At 41.6% G+C, this 22,432-nt stretch overlaps 1 protein-coding gene across 1 annotated transcript in view; it reads right to left on the reverse strand.

The window, feature by feature from the left end:
- Positions 1-1,243: 1,243 nt before the first annotated feature.
- Positions 1,244-22,432, reverse strand: part of EXOC2 (exocyst complex component 2) — a 43,413-nt gene continuing 22,224 nt past the window's right edge. The window contains exons 7-14 of the mRNA XM_008944503.1: positions 20,766-20,911; positions 20,586-20,667; positions 19,977-20,079; positions 16,979-17,097; positions 6,355-6,480; positions 5,188-5,312; positions 1,657-1,725; positions 1,244-1,405 (exon numbers count right to left, since the gene is read on the reverse strand). Of these exons, the coding sequence (XP_008942751.1) occupies positions 1,244-1,405; positions 1,657-1,725; positions 5,188-5,312; positions 6,355-6,480; positions 16,979-17,097; positions 19,977-20,079; positions 20,586-20,667; positions 20,766-20,911 (932 nt within the window). The remainder of the gene's footprint in view (positions 1,406-1,656; positions 1,726-5,187; positions 5,313-6,354; positions 6,481-16,978; positions 17,098-19,976; positions 20,080-20,585; positions 20,668-20,765; positions 20,912-22,432) is intronic.

Below are 22,432 nucleotides of genomic sequence, written 5' to 3' on the forward strand. Positions count from 1 at the left end.
CTTCTGACCACCTTGCATTCAAGTCTAGTTCACTTGGCTAAAGTGCCAGCACAGGCATCAGCAGAACATGAGGTGGGGAAGAGTGGGAGGGAGAGAGAACTCCCCCAGCCCTCCCTCCAGCTGTGCATTACCAGGGCTGCGGCCAGAAAGCCAGAGGAGATTCCCTGAAAAAGAGTCTTTGTCTATCCCAAAACCTCAGCCTGGACCATACCTCAGATGGCAGGGCTCTGAAGCACAGCAGCCTTTAGAGGATCTGTTGAGTAAATTTCCAAGCCAATATTACAGATGTGTAAGTGTGAAATTCTAGAATTTGGCAACAAATGAACTTGGATTGTTCTCCTAAGAGGGCAACACTGGTGCAAAGCCTGTTCCCTTGCCCCTTTGCAGCAGTTCATCTCATGCCAAGTCAGTGCCTTCTTCAGCTGGAAGCCTTCCATCAAATTCAGCTGCAATGAGAAACTTCTGAAGGAAATTTTTTTCCTAAATGGCTAAAGTACAGATCAGACCTGAGGACAGGTACACCCCCAGTAACCACAGCTCTCCCTGGTTACACCCCTTGTGCTGCTTCTGCCCTGCTTTGCTTGCTACCTACTTAGGAAACTGCTGATAAAAAGCCCAGTATCCTATCTGAGTATTACTCAAGTTTCCAAAAGATAAAAACAATTCTTACCTCCTCTCTATACATACAGAATGGAGTTCTGTGTATTACTGAGACATTTTGTCATTACCAACGTGCACACCACTAAGTTTACAAACAAACATGTTTATAAGCAGAATGGCATTATAAGCAAGAGTACCACATTCCATAAGACAACTCTAAAGTTAAATTATGATTTAAGAATGATACTCCAGTGAGAGAGACGTGCTTCTCAGCCAGTTTGGCAGAGGTGGCAAGATGTGTAGCCAATGAGGCAGGTAATTCCTTGCTGCCCTAAAGAATCAAATCCTGTTCCACTCCTGAAGCATTTGTGCTGTGCCACACAAGTATTTTATTCAAACTTTTTCATAAGATGCTAAGGAAAAAATTGAGCATATCGTTATGTAATAAGGCTATAACATGAGACATGATCAGTTACACTTGCACACAAAATCCTCAATCTGACAGAAGTAATTTTTTTGTAACCCTATCTTTGAAAATGCTACATTCTCACTACTCAGAGTATTTAATGCAATAAACACAACTATTTGTCTTAAAGCACATCTGCTCCAGGAATAGCATCATTTTGCAGGTCCATAGATCCACTTACCTTACAGTCTGGATAACATGTGTTAGCCACTGGCCAGAAAGTTCAGATTTCATCTCCCAGCCACCATACTGTCTTGATTCTCCTTCTCTGAGGCTGAAGGGAAGCAAAGCTCCACGGATAAGTTTTACCAGAGAGTGCATCACTTCCTGAATCATTTTCTGCATCAGAAAAAGGGAATGAAAAATTAAGCAAAAAGCTCTATCAATATGTTCTTGCAGCCATGTACTTCTCTACAGCACAGCTTGGAATGGATGGTTCACAGCTGGCTCCACATGGTAGAGAGTGGAGGAGAAGGAGGTTTAAGGGCAGACAGATGATTTAAGAAATCTGATTTTTGAAGCAGTGACACTAAAGTGTCCTGCTATGAAGGACAGCTGAAAGGAAACAAGGTTTTCTCCCCATAACTTACCTTGAAATCATTTTGTCTTTGTCTAGCATTCTTCTTTGACCTTTCCATTTGGCCAGATTTTTCAGCAGTCTTGTGAAAATGAGAAAATTGAAAAGTGTAAGTATCTCATAACCACTGTTAAAATAATTCTGAAAAAGGGGGTTTCAAGGTGAAGAAGTGAAAACTGATGAGTTTGTGATGCAATTATAAAAACTAACTCGGGGCACCTCAATAAGCAAAGACTTTATACACAGATAAATTCTACTTACTGCAGGCCAGCGAGCTAACATTTAGTCACAAGGAACAATGTATTTAAGAAAAAGTCAAAGACAAGCACCAGAGTAGCTCAAGCCATATGAACTTCATGAGGCCAACATTTTCTCACTGCAATGTTAGTGAGAGCTAAAATGTACACAGTCCAATTGTGCATCAAGTTTACATGAGGAAACTCTTTTCTCAGCATGGAAGCTGCCCAGAGAGGGACATTGATGGGAAGTGGGAGATACTTCTTGCAACAATTTGGAAGTGTAACGTGGGAGGGAGGGTTGAGGGAGGTTTGGTTTTAGTTTTGTTTGGTTTTAGGAACAGCATTTTGTTGGCAATGCTCTTTAAATAGTTCAACTAAGTGTAAAAGAGACTCTGTAACTTAATCAGCATCTTCATGGACTGTTCACTGCTTCGAAAGGCGAGGAACACGAGTACTCTTTGCGTGAGACAGTTACAGTTGAAGAAAAACATGGTTTGACTAATAGTCTTCCTGTTTGCAGTTCTAACCTTCTGTGGAGTCTACTGAGAACACAGTAAATTATACCGAAAAAGTGATTTCAAATCCCGTGTTCAGTGCAGATGCAGAACTTCAGCCAGCCCACCTCCTGTTCTGTGTAGGTACAGCAACATCTACTGGACAAGAACTGCCACAGCACCAGAGTGTTCTCTGAGGGAAGCAGGTCACTTTTAAGTCACTCATTTGAAATGCTGTATTTTTCAAATTCCCTCTTTAGCTAAAGCATGTCAGATTTTTAAGGTAAATTAAAAGATCTGAAGTGAGCAGAAACGGGACAACAACAAAACTGCCAAACAGTTTTGGAAAATACGTAGCCATTAAATTTCTTTTTTAAAATCTCTGAATTATAGTTTCACACAAGGAGAACACTGCAGGAATTATCACTGCATGTAAGAGATTCACTTCTCTCTTCTAGTGCCTTAAAAAGGAAATAAGCTACATTCCCTCAACCTCACATAGCATCTTAATATTCACACTTTTACAGCTGGATCAAAGAACAACGAAAAAAAAAAAAATCCACAGATCTTTGATAGCTCTCTTTCTTCTTAGTGGTTTTGCTGAAGACCAATACTAAACCTTTCCTGCACAGACAGACCAAAACTGTCTTGTGGTAAGACCAACGGTTGCTCCTCACGTATGTGACTGCACCTAGAGTGATTCAAAGAACTCAGCTTTTTAAACTGTTGAAAATACCACGTAAATCTTTAACTGACAGTATTTTAAGGTCTATAGCTAACCCTTCAAGACTAAAACGAACACCTCCCCCAAAGCCTACAAACTGAATAAGACAAAATACAGCTTGAAATGTGAAATTAACAGGTGGGAATTTTCTTTCCATGTTTGTAAAATGCCTCGAAGGCTTGAAGCAGCCAGTTGAAATGACCCCTCTCTACCACTGTCACAGGATTTTTTCTTAATAGACTGGAGCAATTGTCCTGAATGACAATAAATAGCAAGCAACATGGTAAAAGAAGTTTCTTAATGGACATTTAAAATCTGTATGGTTTCTGATAGAAGAACCTTGACTCTTGAATGTGATGTGGTGATATCCTCAGGTGACCTACAAGCAGTCTTCCAGCTCACAGCACCCCTCCTGCACTGCCCCTCAGAGCACAGAATGAACTGAGGGCATCCTCCCTCCCTCCTCTCTCCCCAGGAGCTTGGGGGCTTCCATAAGGACCACAGGAGCAGAAGAAATCAAGTGTACGAGGCTTAATTTCTTACAAGCTCAGAGTCTGACCCAACAAAAGCAGACGTACTGTAAAGACTAACAGGAAAACTACCTCCTCCTCCTGCTTTTTTGTTTTCAAATACATGGAAACAATGTTTTGTTCAGACATGACATAAGATCACTGCATTTTCCACTTGCACTCATTTTCATGAGCAGAATTTCTCAACTTTGTTTACAGTTCAAGTCTCAGTTTCTCTGGAAATTGCTTCTTCATTGTACACAGAAAGAAAAAAATCAAAATAACTTAAGCAGGTGCATTTGTAAAGTCAAATTTCCAGTGGCACTGTTTTCAAACAGAAAGGTTGCCATTTCCCTTATGAAGTTAATTATTTTTGTGAAAGTCAACAGCACTAAGGTTTATTCTTGATTCTACTTCCTTCACTGAACGTTATGAGTAAGTGTCATATCTTTCTTTTGATTTTATCATGTAAAATGAGGATCATAAATAGATTCTGTTTCACTGGAGCTACAATGCTCTGTATATGGTGTTCAACGTATAAAGGGCTGCTATATATAAATCCTACCTATTAGTATCATCACAGGAAAACATTCTACTGATTTACAGACAGTGGCAATAAGCAGAATGACAGTTTAAGAAATTTTTAGTTAGATTTAGTTAAATCTTTAGTTAGAGAAAAGGAAAATTACAAAATAAGTTTTCAAACTTCTTTTTCCCAAGGTTTTTGTTTCATTTTCTACTAAAGCTGCAAAGAATAGTAGAACTCTATGGCTGCAGTTGTACTTTAGGGATAATTTTGTAGTGGAATACTGTAGGTTTGGTGACTGAAGGATTTAAGCAGAGCAGGACACTGTAAGCATGGCAGGATAAAACAAACTCAACAAATGAGATTACATAGCAACAGTTAAAGAAATTTTACATGCACAAACTTCTTGGTTTGATACTTTCTTTTCCTGCTTCTTGGATTATATTTGTAAAAACCAGATCATCTGAGGAAGGACAACTAGAGGCAGACATGATTGCTGCTGACTGCACTTCCAGACTAGATCCCCTATACAGCTGTGTCTGTAAATCACTTGGAGCCCTGGTCATTTTGGACTCTGGTCTTGGACCTATCCTCACTTTCACAAGCTAAAAGCTCCAGAAATGAGTACTCTTGTTCCAAAGAAAGCAAGTATTTCTTTTTCCTTATGACTTTGTCCCTTACTTATCTCTATCACACAATTTGCAGCTTCTTCAGATTTCCAGTGAAGGGCAGCTGGTCAGCTGTGAGTAAGACCTGGAACTACACAGATATCTGGAGCACACACAGACACACACATCCCTGGCAGGATTCTAAGCAATTCCATCGTATGCTTTTATTTTTTTTTAAAAATAAGACACATCCTGCTTCTATAGGTTGCATTGCAAGACACCTTACTAGTCAAGGCAGCATCTCTCAAACATAATGGCCTACATATTGATTTATAAATCTGATTAAAATCTGTCATCACTTCTCCCAGTGAAATGTAACACTTTAAAGCATAACCATGCTGGAGCTTTGTGCCCTAAAAGCCATTGACAGAGAGGAATCCATACCTCGCTGAACAAGCTGCCATTCACATAGGAAATCCAGAGCTTCCAGAAGTTGGGCAGCTGGCTTACAACAAGTTTTGTCAACTTTTCAACAAAAACGACTTGCTGAGGAGCTTTTTGTCGCCAAGCTGGAAGGGGGAGAGGGGACAGAAAAAGCAAAGTTAAAAAGCTTTGAAGGAATACTAATTAAAAATGTACCCCTAGCTTGTTGCTGCCTTGTATTACTGTTTTGCTGTGTCCACTTCAGCTTCATGCAAGGCTTTGGGCTGAGAGAGGACAAGAGGTAGCAGCAATCCAGTAATGTGATTACTTGGGATACATGTACATTTTTGAAGAGTCTGTGTAATTTATATTTTGAAATACAAACATTCAACCTCAAACTGTGACACGATTTAACTGTCTTGCATGAGAAGATACATCATGGCAGCACAAGAAGGTACAATTCTCATCACTCTTCATTCCATACTCTTGAAAGATTCCCCCCCGTTCCTCCTCTTGCTCAAAAAAACCCAAAAAACAATCAGATATTTATAGACCAAAGCCAGAAAGTTCTTCATAAAAACCCACATTCTGTAAAAAAGTACTTAGGTAAGAAATGTCCTTTCCTGTGAAAAACATGTTTTCCATCTCCTGTGATGTCACCATTAAAAGACTCCCCAGCTGAAGGTGTTTGGACAAGGGTGGTGAAGACACTTTAGCCACAGAAGGGCTTGGCTGGTTGTGGACACTCTGCCCAAGCTTAGGCACACACTTTTGCTTCCCTTTCTGGGTTTACAGATTTTGGGAACAAGGACCAAATAGATGAAGTCACAGGAGTGAATGCAAGGAGAGCCCTGCTAGCAAACACACACAAAACGGGCAACAGCATCAAAAGGGGAGAGGCAATAAGTGGTTACATATGCCAAAAAAATAGATATCCTGGTTTTGGAGAAAAAAAAAAAAGATTACTTTGAGTATTTTAAGAAGTAGATTTCAGTTATGAACTGCTCTTGGCTTGCAAAAAAACCACACAGGACCCCTTTAGTAAGCAATGGCAACACAGAAGGAAGATTTTGGTAGCCAAGGAAAATACAGACACAGAACATGGGTTTCTGTTTGGGTTTTTTGGCTACACCACGCACTGGACACAGGGAACCACAGCTTTATTTTCCAGGTAAAACCAATGCCTACCATCATCACGGCCAGACTGGAAGCTGCTGCCCCTTTTCAGTGAGGCAGTCTGAGGGAGGTGGCCGATGGGCGAGGGCCGCACATCCCCCTCAAGGTCCAGCATGGGGCTGTGGAGCAACGGGTTGCCTAGGAGAGGGGAAAAAAAGTTACCATGGTTCTGCACGTCAGCTGGCATCCAACTGCACGTGGAACTCCAGTTCTGAAGGGATACAGAAGTTATCTGGCAGTAACAGTCCCCATCACCAGCTGCAGCACCGTGATGCTCAGGTTCAAGAGCAGCACAGAGTGAAGTGCATCTGAAGTGTGTTTACTCTGAACTGGTGCTGCTCTCAGACCAGTATGGCACTGGAGACATACCCAGTCACCCCACTTCCAAAGCTGGGGTGTACAGAGCAGTGCTGAGTCCTCTGACACATATCACAGACTTCCAATAGGTGACGGCACAGGGATTTAGTTACTCTGAGAGAACTTCCTCCCATCATTCTCTAACAGCTTCCCGCTGAGAGAACTTCTTCCTCCCATCATTCTCTAACAGCTTCTGAGGATATTTCCTGTGGCCTCCCTGTGGCACTGTTGCTATGGAGCTGACCGTGGGTTCCTCCATTCACCTCAGGGCTGTTCCCATCACCAAACTCCCAGGCCAACAGCTCTGTTTGCTGGCAGTCCTGCAGGACACGCTGCCCTGCCTGGCGCTGTCATCCCAGCTGGGCTGCCTGCAGCCTGGGCTGCTCCTGCTCACCACCTACACCCTGCACCTCTCATCAAAGCCAAATAATCTTTACAACCCCTTGAAAACTGACCAGTCTTCAGCAACGTGGACCCTGCTACACTGATTGAAGTATATTATCCACCAGCACCATGGAGAAGTTCTACAATGATTTTGAAAGGGATTTTTGGGAACAACTTTTCCATCTGAACTAAAACTACAGAATAATGAGGAAAAAACCCTAAAGCTAGCAGAGGCTTTTAAAATAGGTATGTATGCTGCAGGTGTAAACAGGTAATTATGGACATAGACTATATGTCCATGTAACTGAGGTCTGTGGAAGGAGACAAATCCTCTGCAGCTGTGATTTAAACACAGCAGACTGCTAAACCATACCTTAATTCATACAAATATAAAACATTAACTTCTGCAAAAACATTCCAGCAAGCCTGCAGAATGAAGTAAACACACACCAAAAACTCTTCCTCTCCAGGTGAAAATAAGCACACATTCAATATCTTACAGAGAACCCACCCAGAATAACACCAAAATTGAACAGAAGATCCTGAGAAATTTTCAGGGACTCGCATTGTTCTTGGGCTTACATAAGAATTTAACTCATGAGATTCTACATATCTGTATTTTATTTGGGTGACAAAAAATATGTGCCAAGGACAGAATTGTCAGAGGCATTCCTAGTTAAAATATATGCTAAAAAAAGAAAAGCAAACACAAAGGCAAAGCAAAAGCCCCCGAAGTGCAGCAACGCTGTCTTCACAGAACACTGCATTTGGGAAAAGCCACAATACACCAAAATTTCCCTTTTTGATGTCTTTGCACAGAACTTAGGCTCTCACCCTCCCAACACCTTGTTAATATGAGGAATTTCTTGTAAACAGATGGTTTCTAACAACGACAGTGCCACTAAAACCTCAGAATTAAGACAGAGAAACACACTTACCCAAACATCTTGAGGCGGATTAGTTCAATTAAGCCCATTTGCCCGAGGTAGAGCTGGAAACTGCCTGGCTGGGCCAGGAACAGAAATGTCACTGTGGACTGATGCCCTCACTGTCTGCCTGGTGCTAGGAGTGAGCCCAGGGCCCCGGGCTACCAGCCACCTGGGCTGCACTAGCCCCACGGGCTGCACCCAGCCTGGCCAGGAGATAGCGCTTGAGCCCCGCACGGCAGCCTGTGAGTCCGGGACAAAAGGCAGCGCTGCCTCCCAGACAGTTCTTCTCCCACCCCAACTCGCTCCCTCTCTGGAGCCAGGCACTTAAGTCCAGCGCCACGATGTGACACAATGAGTTAATGTTAGCATGGGCTGCAGACAATAATATTTACAAACCTAAATAAACTACCCAAATAATGATTTACTGCCTATTCGGTATTGGATTCGTGTGCTGTGTCTGCACCCCCAGGTCCTGCAGAGAAATTCACATTGCACTGTGCTAACAGGTTTTAGGGTATTCTATAAACAGGACAAACAACACACTCCTGGCAAATCCTCCTTTTTTTTTTTTTTAAAAAAAATACTACATTTTTTAAGTCACAGGCATATTTTTTCCAAAATAGAGCATCTGCATGGACTGTATCTGTCAGTGACACCAACACCAAGTGTGTGTTTGGCCAAGGAGACACAGAGAAAATAAATGTGCTGTATTCTCTTCTTCCACCCAACAGTCATGGCAAACCAGAAGTGAAATTAAAGCCTTATTATATTTACAATTGTAAAATCATGAGAAGATCAAATAAAGATTTTAACATTGTTTTAAATTTTTCTTTTTTTTTTTAAAGGATTTTACTGAGTTTCTACTTCTGCACAGATATTTTAAAGGTATGTAGAATGAAGTTAAAACATTCAGATACTCTTTGAAATATAAATAGTTCAATGCTTTTGTTGGGGCCTCTTCTGCTCTAGAGCAGCAAGATCTCACCCAAACAAGGATCAAAAAAAAAGAAAAAAAACCAAAAAAAACACAATGCTTTTTTGAGGTAAGTTATTTAATTTGTGCTTTCACTTTCCATGCACCCAAAGCCACCTGTGCTGACCCCTCCTGGCAGGTCTGCTCTGTGTTTATGCTACCTGGTCCTCATGCACAAGGGTCCTTGGCCCTTTGTTTGAGATGCTACCTGCACGCAGCATGCTGGAATTGGAAAAGCCCATTAAGGTGGAGTTTGCCTACAGCGGACTTATCCATGCTCTACAAACCAGTCAGTGATTTAATTGTCTACGAGCAGCTTTACTTTCTCTTTTCACAACGATGCCCAAGCTGAGTGCAAAGCCTGCTCTGCAATACCCCTCACTGCACAGCTCTGCTGGGTTTCTCCCTGGGCATCTGCCAGGAGGAGGTTTCTGGTGGGAGCTGTGCATCACCTCTCACCTCCCTTCTTACCCCATGCCTCACCTCTCACCTCCCTTCTTACCCCATCCACAGCCACCCCACGATCTGCCAGCCCAGTGCAGCACCAGTGACACTCACCTAAAGCTTCCTACAGAAGCTGCTGGTTTATCAGGGGATAATATGGAAGCTTAGAATCAATTTGGTTGCAACAGATCTTTAAGATCATCAAATCCACCTGTTCCCCAGCACTGCCAGGTCCCCACTGCCCCGTGTCCCTCACACCACATCTCCACAGCTTGGAAACCCCTCCAGGGGTGGGGACTCCACCACTGCCCTGGGCAGCCTGGCACAGCCCTAGACAGCACTTTCAGGGATGAAATTTTTCCTCATCTCGAACCTAAACTTCCCTTGGCACAACTTGAGGCTGTTTCCTCTTGTTCCCAGGGAGAAGAGACTGATCCCCAAAATTGCTCCAAGTTCCTTTTAGGGAGCTGTTGAGAGTGAGAAGGTGCCAGCAAATTTTGCAGTGACAAAGAAAACTCTAAAGTGACCAACTTTAGTAGTTTTTCAGAGCAATTTTCCACAGTAAGTCAAACACCAGCCACTGCAGAGACTTGCTCATGCACACGAGGCAAAGACAACTGAAAGCCCCTACAGAGGTGTGCCCAGGTGAGGTTACCATGCCCTTTCTGCACCTCAGAGCGGTTTTCTGGCAGGCCACAGCAGGGAAGGAAGGTTGATCTCCAGCCCCCAGGCCCCCTGGAGGGCAGCAAGCTTCCTCACCACCTTTGGAGAGTTTCCCTGCATGCAGCAGCCCGGCCCTGCTGCCCCTGCCCACCCACTGGGGTAGTTGACCCAGCACTGACAGCACTGGGGCAGGTCCCTCCAAGGGCACCGCCGCCAGGACTCCCACTGGGCCAGGCAAGAAATTAATTACCAAAAAATTAACCTGCTTTTTAGTCTTTCTCTCGAGTACTTTTTCTTTCTAACCTTACATTTATTAGGAATTGGACATTTTTAAAGGCTCAAGAAGAGAACCAGCTGTATTTCTATCCAGGAGATGAGTGCAGAAAAGCAAAACTGCGTCACTGTATGGAAAAACCATTTTTGGAATACATTTAAAAAAGAATGCTTTCTTTTAATCATAAGGCTACTCTTCCTTATGCTAAATAATACTGAAACTATTCTTCAGGGTACCACAAAAAGGGTAATTGGGTCGATTATTCCCAGTGGTGTTCCAAGTATCTCACAGCCAAGGAGCAACTCTTATTGTCGGTCGCGTGGGCCAAAAAATCCCGAAGCAAGAGCCAAACACCTCAAGTTCAGCACGCAAATAAAAATGACATCATTTTACTAGGGCTAGTAAAATGCACCAGTGGATGTTAAGATCTTCAGCAACGTTGAAAACAACCTGCTTTTACTTAATTGCCCAAATAAGGACTTAAAAGACTTGGCACCAAGGCAGAATTCTGGGCACAGAAGAGTTCTGCTTTATCTTCAGCAGTATTGATCTGTTCAATTTTGATTGTAAGCTACCTGTGTTGCTTTTCAACCACTAGATTTACCCTCTTAGTCACTATATTTTATGTCTTTATAATACTTTAAATACTTTTTAAAATACTTTAAATAAAATGCTAAAAATACTAAACCATTAAAAATACTATTTAAATACTTTGAATAAAATACTAAAAATACTAAAAGATTAAAAATACTATTTTAATACTTTAAATGCTATTTAAAGTATTCTATAAAATCAGAATGCACTTCTGAACATGTCACGTGCTACCAAAAACTCTAAGCAACAGCAAAGTTACAGAGAGAGGTGGTAAAAGAGGAAAACAAATCCAGTGTCAAATTTTGTACTGATTAATTTTTATTCCTTTTTTCTTTTTAATTAATAACCCATTAAGAGTTTGCTTGACATGTGCTGTCAAAAGGGTATTTCTGCTCTGGCCAGGGGATGTGGTTTAGACACGAAATGGCTCCCAGCTGCAAGAAGTCTTCTTCCAGATGTACAGTAAGCTGAGGCCGTGGAGGAGACCCAGCTGGTGGGTACCAGCCCGAGAGGGGCCTTTGCCACGAGCCTGGCTGACCTAACAGAGATGATCAGTCCTGGCCAGGGGAACAGCACCCCGCTGGGGCACAGCAGAGCCACAGGGGTCTGAGCACCCACCTCTCCACCAGGCACCACATAGAGCTGCTGCCCTGGCACACAGCCTGCCCGGGGTTTTGGCAGTACCTGCAGAGCTGTGCAGCACCCCCTGAGTGCTGCAGAAGATGCTGGGTTGTATTTGCCCCCTCCTGTGACATGAACTACGACACAAATCACGACGGCTGAACTGGCACACTCCCAGTTTGAGAGCTGCCTTCTGCTAGGGAACCTTAACAGGATGTCTGTTACATATTTCAGAACCCAAAGGGCAGGGGAAGATCACCCTGCAGTGGCATTAGTGCTTCCATTGACAGCTGTAGTTCCTAAAGGGCACTAACAGATGGATTATTTGGAACAGTATGACACCCAATCTCAGCAGGAGCTGTTAAATGCAGAGCTCCAGCCAGTGGGAGGGTCACGATCACAGCCCTGACCCATCTCAGCTCAAAGGATCACAAAACCTATCAAGGCTAAGCAAACACCCACTGGCCACACAGAGAGCAGTCTTCACATCCAGAGCTCCTTCCCCTGACACTCACTGATGCTTCAGGATCCCCTGGCTTACACTCATTTTGGCTATCTGCCCAGTGCCCCAGGCAGATTTATAACTAAACCCCATTTATTTACATTTATTTTCACGTCATTTTACATCATTATATCCCCCATGTTTCCTGTACTCCAGAAAGTCTGAGAAGCATAAACTACAGTGAAAAACTACAGTTATGCCCTAATAATAGGGGAGTTCTCAAGTAAAGTTAAAAGTCACAAATATGGAAAATCTTAATTGAAGGAAAGCGTTTAGTATCCAGGTACCAGGTTTGAAAGTCTTCTTCTAATCTTCAGTTCAACGTTCAGAAGCAGCAATTCAGACCTTAGCCAATACAAGGCATAAAATACAGCACATTTAATAATAAAATACAACTATCTCTAGCTGGAGAGTTAAGAAATACTGTTTTGAGTGAGCACAGTGCTCTTCCCTATCGAGCTTTACATTCAGAGCCTCCAAAAATGCTGTTTCCCATCTGTGCAGTCTCATCTGTGCATCCCCCTCTCTCTAACGTATCTCCACATGCAGCAACAGCAGCAAAGTGGTTTTGCCTACTCCAGGTGCTTCCAGCAGGCAGCAACACTGGGGTGTGATCAGATTTATAGAGGAATCCATCAGTGCTCCAGGGAATAACTCCATAACCACACACAAAAAGAAAGGCTTAAAACCAAATAGAGCACAACTGCCTCTTCCATTAGTAAGGCAGATACTTTAAACAGAAAATATAATAAATCCATGTATTTACAAGCATTACTATGTCAGCAGAGCCAGAGCTCCAGCATCCATGGCTGCACCTTTAAAGGAAGAATCTGAAGACCAGAGAAGCAGCATGGCTTAAGGTAAGGACAGGAGATGGGGAGCTTTATGATTTGGGCATCCCCTGCACCACCTCCTGCTTCCACTCTGACTTTGGCCACGCTCTTTGGTCTCTGTCCTGGCTGCTCACACTTCAGAGGAGGAAGAATTCTGCTCTGCTGTCATCAAGGATGGGAGAGTAACAACAGCCACATCTGAGTGTGTAATCAAACATTCAGCTACAGAATTCAAGACTAATCAGCAACCCAACAGGGTTGATTAGATTGAAGGGAAGCAGTAAGTTAATATACACACAGATATTCCTCAAGGGAAACATGCTCCAAAATGCTGCTGTGAAGCATTTCATACACAGGACTTGAGAAAACTCCCCATCCTACTGGTACCCATCAGAATAAATGTAACCAAGTAACCAATGATCACATTACTCCATCTTCAACGATTAATGATTGTCTATTAAATCAAAGGAAAGATCCAACTGAGTAATTTGCTGTTGGCACTTGTCAGCCTTGAAGTGACACTGCCAAATTATCTGACAAAGCTCAGCACAGCCTGATATAACTTCCAGTTTTTGGAAATCATATCAACACAAATTGGATTAAATGAAAACAGACAGTACTTGAAACACGTAGGACTTCTGCTAACCCCTGAAACAACTTCCAGGAGAGAACTCCAAGACCATGACAGCCCTGTGAACCTGCCACAGTTTCTGCCCTCGGGCTGGGCCATAGACTGTACCCTGCTATGATACTCCACAGTTTAGGACACACTTACAACTGCAGAGTATTTCCACAAAACAGAGTTAATCTCTAGTAACAACCATGCACAGAGGCTTATGGTTTTTTTAACTTTTCATATGATAGGACTACTGAATGGGGAAGATTCACACTTTGATCAAAACATATATTTAGATATAAAACCAAAACAAACATGTATTTAAATATATTTTTAACACACACTTTTCTGATAGCACTTTCAAGCCCCTCAGCATGTTTACTGGCTCACTCCACTCTTCAGCTCTGCTTAGGAGACCTAGGAAGTTCAGTTCTTAATAGGAGTGCAATCATCAGATAAAGAACCTACAGAGGATGTAGAAAAGTAGATTTGCTTATTGCCAACATTGGGGATTTGTCCTGGCTGCCATTTCTAGTGGTCTGTATGAAATGATAGGTCCCTGAACCTCTTAAAGATAGAAGAAGGTGCTATTTCTGTGTAAGAGAATGAAATTATTTAACCTGTAATGACTAAAGGGTCAGCCTCCTAGTAGTGTGGAGAGAACTGCAACAATTCTGTCCCACAGAGGGCATGGTTGGTTTGTCATATCAGTGACTGAATTTGGATTAAGTTCTCCTTACACTTCAGTTTGCTCTGTTTTTTAGCTTGTTTATCAAATTATTGCAATGTTAACCTCCTCTTCCTGAACACAACATAGCCAGCAAGTAAGTTCTTTGAGAGTGTTTACTGTTTGACAATCAGCTACAAAAATCCTCTCCAGAATGTCCAACAGTTTTCAAAAAAAGACTTTTCCAAGTAAGAAAGGCAAAAGCTTTTGTCTAACTCTAAATCCCTTTCAGGGAGTGAAATTCACGTGTAGTGACTCAGAGCTGTGCTCTGCTTGGAACACCAATAAAAAAGCAGCAGAACACTTTGGCACAAACTGAGCTGGAAGTTAACAAACTGTGCAGAGATGCAAAAATAGACACAATCTGCTACCCAGGTTTAAGTTTACTATGCTGGAAAGTTTTGACTCAGTTTGACCCCCCAGATCCACAGTCAGCAGAACTAAGGTCAGAAGAGGCAGAAGCTGTGGGTGTGCCCACGGTGGAGCTGTAATTGCTGTCTGCTTCCCCCAGCACACACAGCCTGCAGAAACTACTGGGAACATCTGCTAGAAACAGTGTCAGCTATCCCTGTTGAAAAGGGAAACCTAGAAAAAGTTTTAAACCCATTTTCATTAGAGCACCCTCAGCCTTATGACCCACTTCTTCCTCCAAATGCTTGCTATACAAAAGAATCTTTTTTAGAGGCATGTTTTAGAGTGGAGGACTTTAACATTTGAAAATTTATTACCACTTTCTCTTCCAAGTAACCTGTGAATTTATGAACATATAAACCACATTTCTAACTTCTTTCAGTTGATTAGATTCCTTGAAGTCCTGCACAACCAATCTGACATTTGAGTGAAACCCCACATTTTTCCTCTTTGAAAAGCATACATCTATTAAAGTAGATTAAAATACATTCCATGTCTCTGATCACAATCAGCATTGTACTTGGCAGTTCAAACCTATTCTTCTGAGCTCTTTTTTTCCTTCTCCCATTTGGTGTATGCCAAAATTAAACATCTATGGAAAGGAAAAATCATGTTTAGCAGCCTCCTTTTCTCCTGCTAGATAGTACGTGAGAAATTCCATCAACTAGGATCAATTCTTGAGTATTTCACAATCTGTACAAAAAAACTACATAATAAGGATCCCATAAAAGGCTGGAAGAAAGTTGCTGAAATTCAGTGGGCTCTTTAATATAAGTGGTAATATATTAGCATTTGTTTCATACAAGCACTAAATATTAGTTATTCATACATGCATTTACTGGGCATTTGAGTTACTTAAATTTCCTCTTCTGTGAGCCAAACAAAGCTGCTAACATAAGAGCCCCTTTGATATTTAGGCTGAGGTAAGCAGATTAGTTGCAAGAAAAACACCAAACAGGTTGAGATTTTCAGACAAGCCTAGAAATTTAGACACATTTCCCTTTCACTTAGTGGAGACTGCATATAAAAATCTGAGACTATTCGAACAAAAAAGCCTCGAGCACTTGGTATCTTCATGTCCCTAATTTTCTTGCTAGGAAGCTGAGAGGAGGCTATATAACATTCTGCAAGTGGAGGAGGGAAAGAAAGGCTAGAATTGTTAACCAGGGCTGTTTTTACAAGTGAGTTTTGCTCCTGATAGCTGTATGTTGGGGTGCTGGTGCCTCAGGGGTTTGATGAGGAGGGCACACAGGGAGGTTTTGGAAACATTCTGAATTTTGACCTAGAGGCCAAGAAACCAAGCTGGAGGCCAGCTGGTCCCCCAGCCCTTCCCAGCCTGCTGTGGAACAAAGATGCTCTGTGCACTCCAAAGCTTCCTGACATCTCTGCCACAGGCGACGCACCCTGTGAACTCTGGGCCCGAGGATGGAACCTCTGCTGAAGAGTGTAAGCTCCTGCAGTGACTCTACAGCACATTTCTGCAGCAGCTCCCACTCAGCAGAGAACACCCCGTTGGGTCTGGGGGACACAGGCAGCAGCACCCAGCAGGGGAGGCACCTGTAAGCCACGAGTGGCCAGGTTCCAACACAGCAAAGTCCATAATACTCCTTCAGAAAGAAGGCTCTGCCCAGTGTTCTCTCATCTGGAAATCCAGCTTTTGGATTTTACTGCTAGCAGTGCCAGGCCAAGAGCCTCCCACCCACTCCCTTTTGAAACCAGGCTGATGGGCTGGATCCCACTGGCCGGTAGGAAGGTTGCTGCCCCACCTCACAGCAGGACATTTGTCTTCTCTGAGGAGCAGTACTGGCAGTGACAGAACACAAGGATTCTGCCTGATCTTAATGTGTAAATATCCCATTTCTCCAAAACAAGAGAGCACCACGTTATCACCCACTGCATCACATTCAACACACGGTGCCCCCACGTCCTGAGCACCCACCTACTAACAGTGGATCTTGTGGCAGAGGAATCTGACAGATTCAGACAGCAATCCAAACTTCATGTGACCTCAAAGAACTATTTCCAGAGGACAGCAAACTTGAGATAAATGATTGAAATTTAATGCTTTTCCTCTATGTAAAGAGCTTAAAAGTCGTAAGTTAAACAAAAAGAAAACTCCAACTGCTGTTTTGTTTTTGTAATAGAATAAAGAAAAAACTACAAGTCAGTATTCAGGCTCTGTACAAAGCTATCAAAATTGATGGGGAAAAAAAACCCAAATATCAATTGTACACTAAAACTTGTCAAATAAAAGGCAATGCCAAATTCCTAGATGTCAAATATACATAAAACAAAAATATGTGCTTGCCTTTTTGTTCCTTCACATAGCTCTCCTTACAGTTGTGCATGAGCTGCAGAATCCACTGATGTTGAGCACCAATGCACTGCCAAGCAGGGTCCCCAGGCGCATGAAGATCAGAAAGATATCTGTAAAACCCAGTCCAAAAATCACAGCTCTGACTTGACACACTGAAGGCCTCATTAAAACAGACCAAAGATGGACCAAGAAATACTTTTTTAACGCAGCTTCAAAAATTATGGAATAGTTGTTAAGACACACTCAGACCCAACGCAAACACAAACTTTGCATTCTCCTGTCCTCATTCAGTGAAGAAAAATTCCATTTAAAAACTTGTAGAAATAAACAACACCATATATATTTAATATCACATTAATATGTATTTTCAGTTGTGTCTCTAGTGAAGTACTTGGGAAACCAAGCTCTGTATCTGTCAAGGCTGCAGTTCAATACTTCTTGTTGCCCTTGGAATCAGTGATGACATCTCAAACACACAAAATGTGGTATTTTTCTTCCCACTTTATGTGTCCTGATCGTATCATCATGTAACATTAACAAGTACAGAAGGAATTAATTTTTGGTGGCTCGTTAATTTTAGCACAAGCTTACGCAAACAAATGCAAACCCAGCTCCTTAAGGGGTTTGGTTTTCATTTTGTTTTGTTTTTTTCCCCTTAGGATGTCCACAAACAGTCTGAAAAAAAAACCATGAGGGGAGAGATGATGGAAAGGATTGAGACTTCTAATAGGCAGAAGCAAAACATCCTCTGTCGTTAGGGGGAGAGGTATGAGAAACCAGCTGGTGTGATTTTGAAGAGAACACAGAAGTGCCATAGTCTAACGTGTGGCACTCAAGATGATCTGACAACAGAACTCTCAAAAGAGTATTCTCAGCAAGCAGCAGCTGCTCTGCTACTCAATGTGCTCCATTTACGTTCTGTGTTAACGAGACTCTGGGCAGATTACAAAACTAAAGATGCTCAAGGTGAAGTACACTGATTTATGACCTGCAGCAGTGCAGGGAATGTTTGAGGCCTTCACAGAAGCTGCATTACTACAAAAATACCTAACGTGAATTAGGACTGTGTTGCAAAATCCTGTCTTCTTTGAGAACTGTCTGCAGTACCTGAACAAAAAATAAACTGCCAAAGTAGGGTGGGTTGGATGGGAATATTACACAACCAACCGTTTTGACAGGGTGACATTTATAAATTACAAACTCCAGCCCTTCCTTCGTGCTAAGGGAGACTTCAGCCTTTGCTTAGACACAAAATAAAAACACCCCAGCCAACCAAAACCTCGGGAAAAATATATCTGCTTGGCTGCTAAGGGATATGGCAAAGTGTTTCTGTACAGCATAAATTAATTATCACTGTAAATACCATAATAACATGAGAAGAAAATACCAGTTGAAGCCTAATTATAAACATTGAATATCTGAGGGAGAGACCAACAGTATATCAAGTTTTGCTCAGCTTTAGACATCAGAGACACACAAACCCAATATATAAAGGGAAAAAAAAAAAAACCTCTGGAAAATAGCAGGTTCTACACAAATAATTTTACAATTTGGATTTTACCAATTGCCTCTTAGCTGAAGTGCTCTGAAGAGAGCTTTCTCTACACCCTCCAGAAAATTTAGTGATTATAGCAGTGAAACTAATTTAATTGCTTTGTACAGTGAGATTCTGTTAATTCATTAGAACTAAATTATTCCAGATTTGTCCACTCCCTGCTCTCTTTCACTATGCTGTTCTACATATGGGATGCATTTGGGAGTTACCCTGACACAGTCTGCCTTAGGCTGGGATATTTTTAAAGATTCAGCACTGCAAGGTAAGGGGCTAGAGAGTAACAACAAAAAAGAACCCCCAAACCCCAGAATCAGACTCTGATTCTTCCCAAGAATCCTTAGAAGAGGTCATACGATGTGGCTCAAAGAAGCTGGTATTTAAGGTTTTCAGGACTGAGACAGAAAGGAAACAGTGGTGCCTTCTTCAGAGACACAAACCGCTGAACTACGCCCCTCAAGCAGCAGTTCCAACCGACAGGTCTATCTGTGTGGCACCCAGGGTGAGAAGCACTCCACATAAACCTACACTGGGCACTGTCCTTATAAACCACATCAATGACATGAGAGGACTTCAGGTACCAACACTGCCCTTTGTCCTGGGAGAGGGGGCCAGCTGAGTGTGCAAACACCAGAGACCTCAGGCAGGTGGCAGGAGGGCAAGGCTGCTTCTCACAGAGCACGTGGGCTGCATCTCAAAGATAACCAACAAAGCACTGAAAATGGCAAGCCACACAGGAGCCCTAGTAATGTCCAAATCTCCAAAGCTTTCCAACTAAAGCCATAAAATGTTCCAGGGTGCTCTCAAGTTTGGCTCCAAGGACCATAAATTAACTTGCAGTCTACCAGTAGAAGAAGGTCCAACCAACTCATGTCAGTATGGCCACAGACTTTAAAGCAGCTTTGAGAATGACAAAAAAAATCAAGGCATTTCAAAGAAAACTGGGGAACTGGTTCATGTTCATGAAATAAAGGAATTATTTAGATTGAGTAGTAAAAGAGCCAAAACCAAAATGAAATGACAGTCTGGGTTAAAACCTCCTTATTATCTGACTGAGGATGATGTCATTTCAACAGCAAGTCAAGCTGAAGTGTAAGACAAGCTCATAAGGAATCTATTTTCAAACTGTGAGTGATCATTTCAGACATAGGTTGCACTATGGTGGTTCACAGGAAGTGACAGACTATAAATGTGCCTCAAAGATTTTAAAAAATTATATTCATTCTCAATTACCCTTCACTAAAGTGTTGTCATTCAAAACCGATTTTTCAGTCATTTAATAAACAATCAAGTACCAATCCACTGCCATTATTTATACAACCATAAAACCTCAAGATACTTCACAGCTTTATAATTAGTGTGGAACCCCAGTAAAACCAGTCACAGTGCTATTTAGGGGACAGAGTCCAGAGAGACCCAACACCAGTCAGACAATACCTGATGTAACGCTTCTGATCGTGCAGCGTCGACGGAGTTTCAAGCAGCTTCTCCAGCAGAAGTTCTCTCAGAGCTTCAATTCTGGTTTCAACTTCAGCATAATCTAGGAGCAGGGAGAGGAAATAAATCCAACGTGTGCCTTCAGCAGTGGTATGAGCTGACAGTTGTGTTATTTTTCTAGGACACCAGACACCTCTGGAGTTAATGTGGGAATCAATAGAGCTCATTTTATAACATGTCACATCTGAAAATTTTGTATATGACCATTCTACAAAAAGAAAAAATTGGACTTCAAAGTCTTTCCAAAAATATGCACATAAGAGATAACCAAAGTCACACTTTAATTACTGTAACACTTTTTTTGTTGTCCAGTAATAGTAACCCTTAATGAATAAATAAAACTGGCTGTGATTTCACTTTTTGTACTACATACCTCACTGGGAAAACTTGCCAAAAATACTGCTTAAAGTAATTGGTTCCTACAAATCCATAATCTCTATAGGTTAAAATCCACGTAAAACCCACATAAAGCTCTTTAAACTAACATGTACTTTTTAGCCTTTAAGTTACAAAACACAAAAGAAGCAAATAACAGAACTCATCTCTTACATTTTTTGAACACTTGAACCTCTGTCTTTCCAAAGAGTGACTTGGCTTTCTCGTAGTCATTAATAACCACATCATAATCACCCTTAAAAAACAAAACACAGACAAACAACAAACATTTATATTTGTCAAGAACAAGGCAATAAGCTAATTTCAGCAAAAAGTGTTTTGAAAGGACTGTACCTTCTGGATGTTTCTTTCAATATTCAGGGGCAGGTTGAAAAGGAATTTAAAGCGCTGGAGAACATTAAGTGCGTTTCTCGTGGAATCAGCTTTGTCCTTGCGGCCCAGCACCTCCTGGAACAAGGTATCTGCTGTGTTACTGGCTCCTGTTTCAACGGGGATGAAAATCAGCACAAGGAGAGTAAGCAAACAGTTCAAAGGGCATACAGACTTCCCTCATTTTAAGGAGTCATTTAGGGTCTTTTTTTAGAGCCAATGAGTAATTAGTGCTAAACTTTGATACCTTTTTGTTGAACTGTGTTAACGTTTTACAACTGCTGAAATCTGATTTCAAAGCGAGCCACTTAGCATTTTAATGTGGCAAGACCCCTGTGCAATTAAAAACAATCACTTCTCCCCGTTCCAAACGCTTCACTTTGCTGCAGATATTTTATAGTTTGCTTTGGCTCCAGATCTACATTTTACAACTAAATTATGCATCTCAGGATATGGAAGAACTCATACGAAGTTTTCCTTTTAGAAAAGTATAATTTCATGACATTAATTAACGTCACAGATTTAAGGGTTATCACCGGGTTTTGCAAACATTTTTTGTGTGTTTTCAAATTAAGCCTTAAAAATCCTTAACCATATTTGAGCTTTGAGTCACTTACAAACACTGATGATTAAGTCAGAGACAATGGCACGACTGAAAACACTCTAACTAGCCAGTGACTGCAGCAGAACAAGCACAAATTGTCCTCACATTGCATTAAAAGTCTTTGCCACATACAGGACCAAGCCTCGGTCAACAATTTCATGCAATGAAGTTTCTATACTACTTGTGAATATTCTTCAATAAATACATTAAATAGAGCCTTAAACCCTTTTCTTTCCAGACTAAAAAGCATTCCATTTTGTAATAAGGCTTATTTCCTAACACAGAATTTCAGTTATAGTAGGGAAGATTTACATCGCCTGTGAATATTTGCATTTCTCAACTCCTGACTTATTTTTAATTAACCAAAAAAAAAATAAAAGTGGAACTGTTTCAGCCTTTTTGATCGTTGCGTGTAGAAGTTTCTACATTATCTGGTCTAGTGACTATACTTTAAGCAAAGATGAAAAAAGCTCCCCAGTCTCGCTGGGTGGCTCGCATGCCATTTTCCCCAGTCAACACGGTGGGTGGCCTGCTCATGTTAAAAGTAGTCTTTGTAAAATAATTGTTATATCTAAATAATGTTTAACTTTGTTGAAATTTTGAAGCCTTGATGTAAAAAAAAAGCTCTGTCAGGATGGCTATTTCTGCTGCGTACTATTTAGCATAGAACACTTGAATCCATTAAGGAGAAATGCAGAAGGAAAACAGCCAGTGGACATTTAAATACAGCCCACTGACAAAGTAGGGGTTTTCTTTGAGGTTATAATAAATTCTTGTTTCCTAAACCCTCCCAGTAAGTAACATTTGTTTTGTCTGAATTCGTATGGTTCTTGTCCATTCATTTTAGAGCCAGGAAGCAAAGCACTGTATCTGGGAATTAAAGTCAGATTCCCCAAGCCTTTCTTTAACTACAGTTTTTAGGAGGTAATTGGCAACGGCAGGAAGAGCAGAGTGATTGCCACCTTCAGTTTAAAGCTACACACCTCTACCTCCATACCAATTCGTTTGCTGTAGAAATCCTCACTCC

This window comes from Merops nubicus, unplaced genomic scaffold (assembly GCF_000691845.1).
Source record: "Merops nubicus isolate BGI_N331 unplaced genomic scaffold, ASM69184v1 scaffold28557, whole genome shotgun sequence".
In the NCBI taxonomy this organism is placed as follows: Eukaryota; Metazoa; Chordata; class Aves; order Coraciiformes; family Meropidae; genus Merops; species Merops nubicus.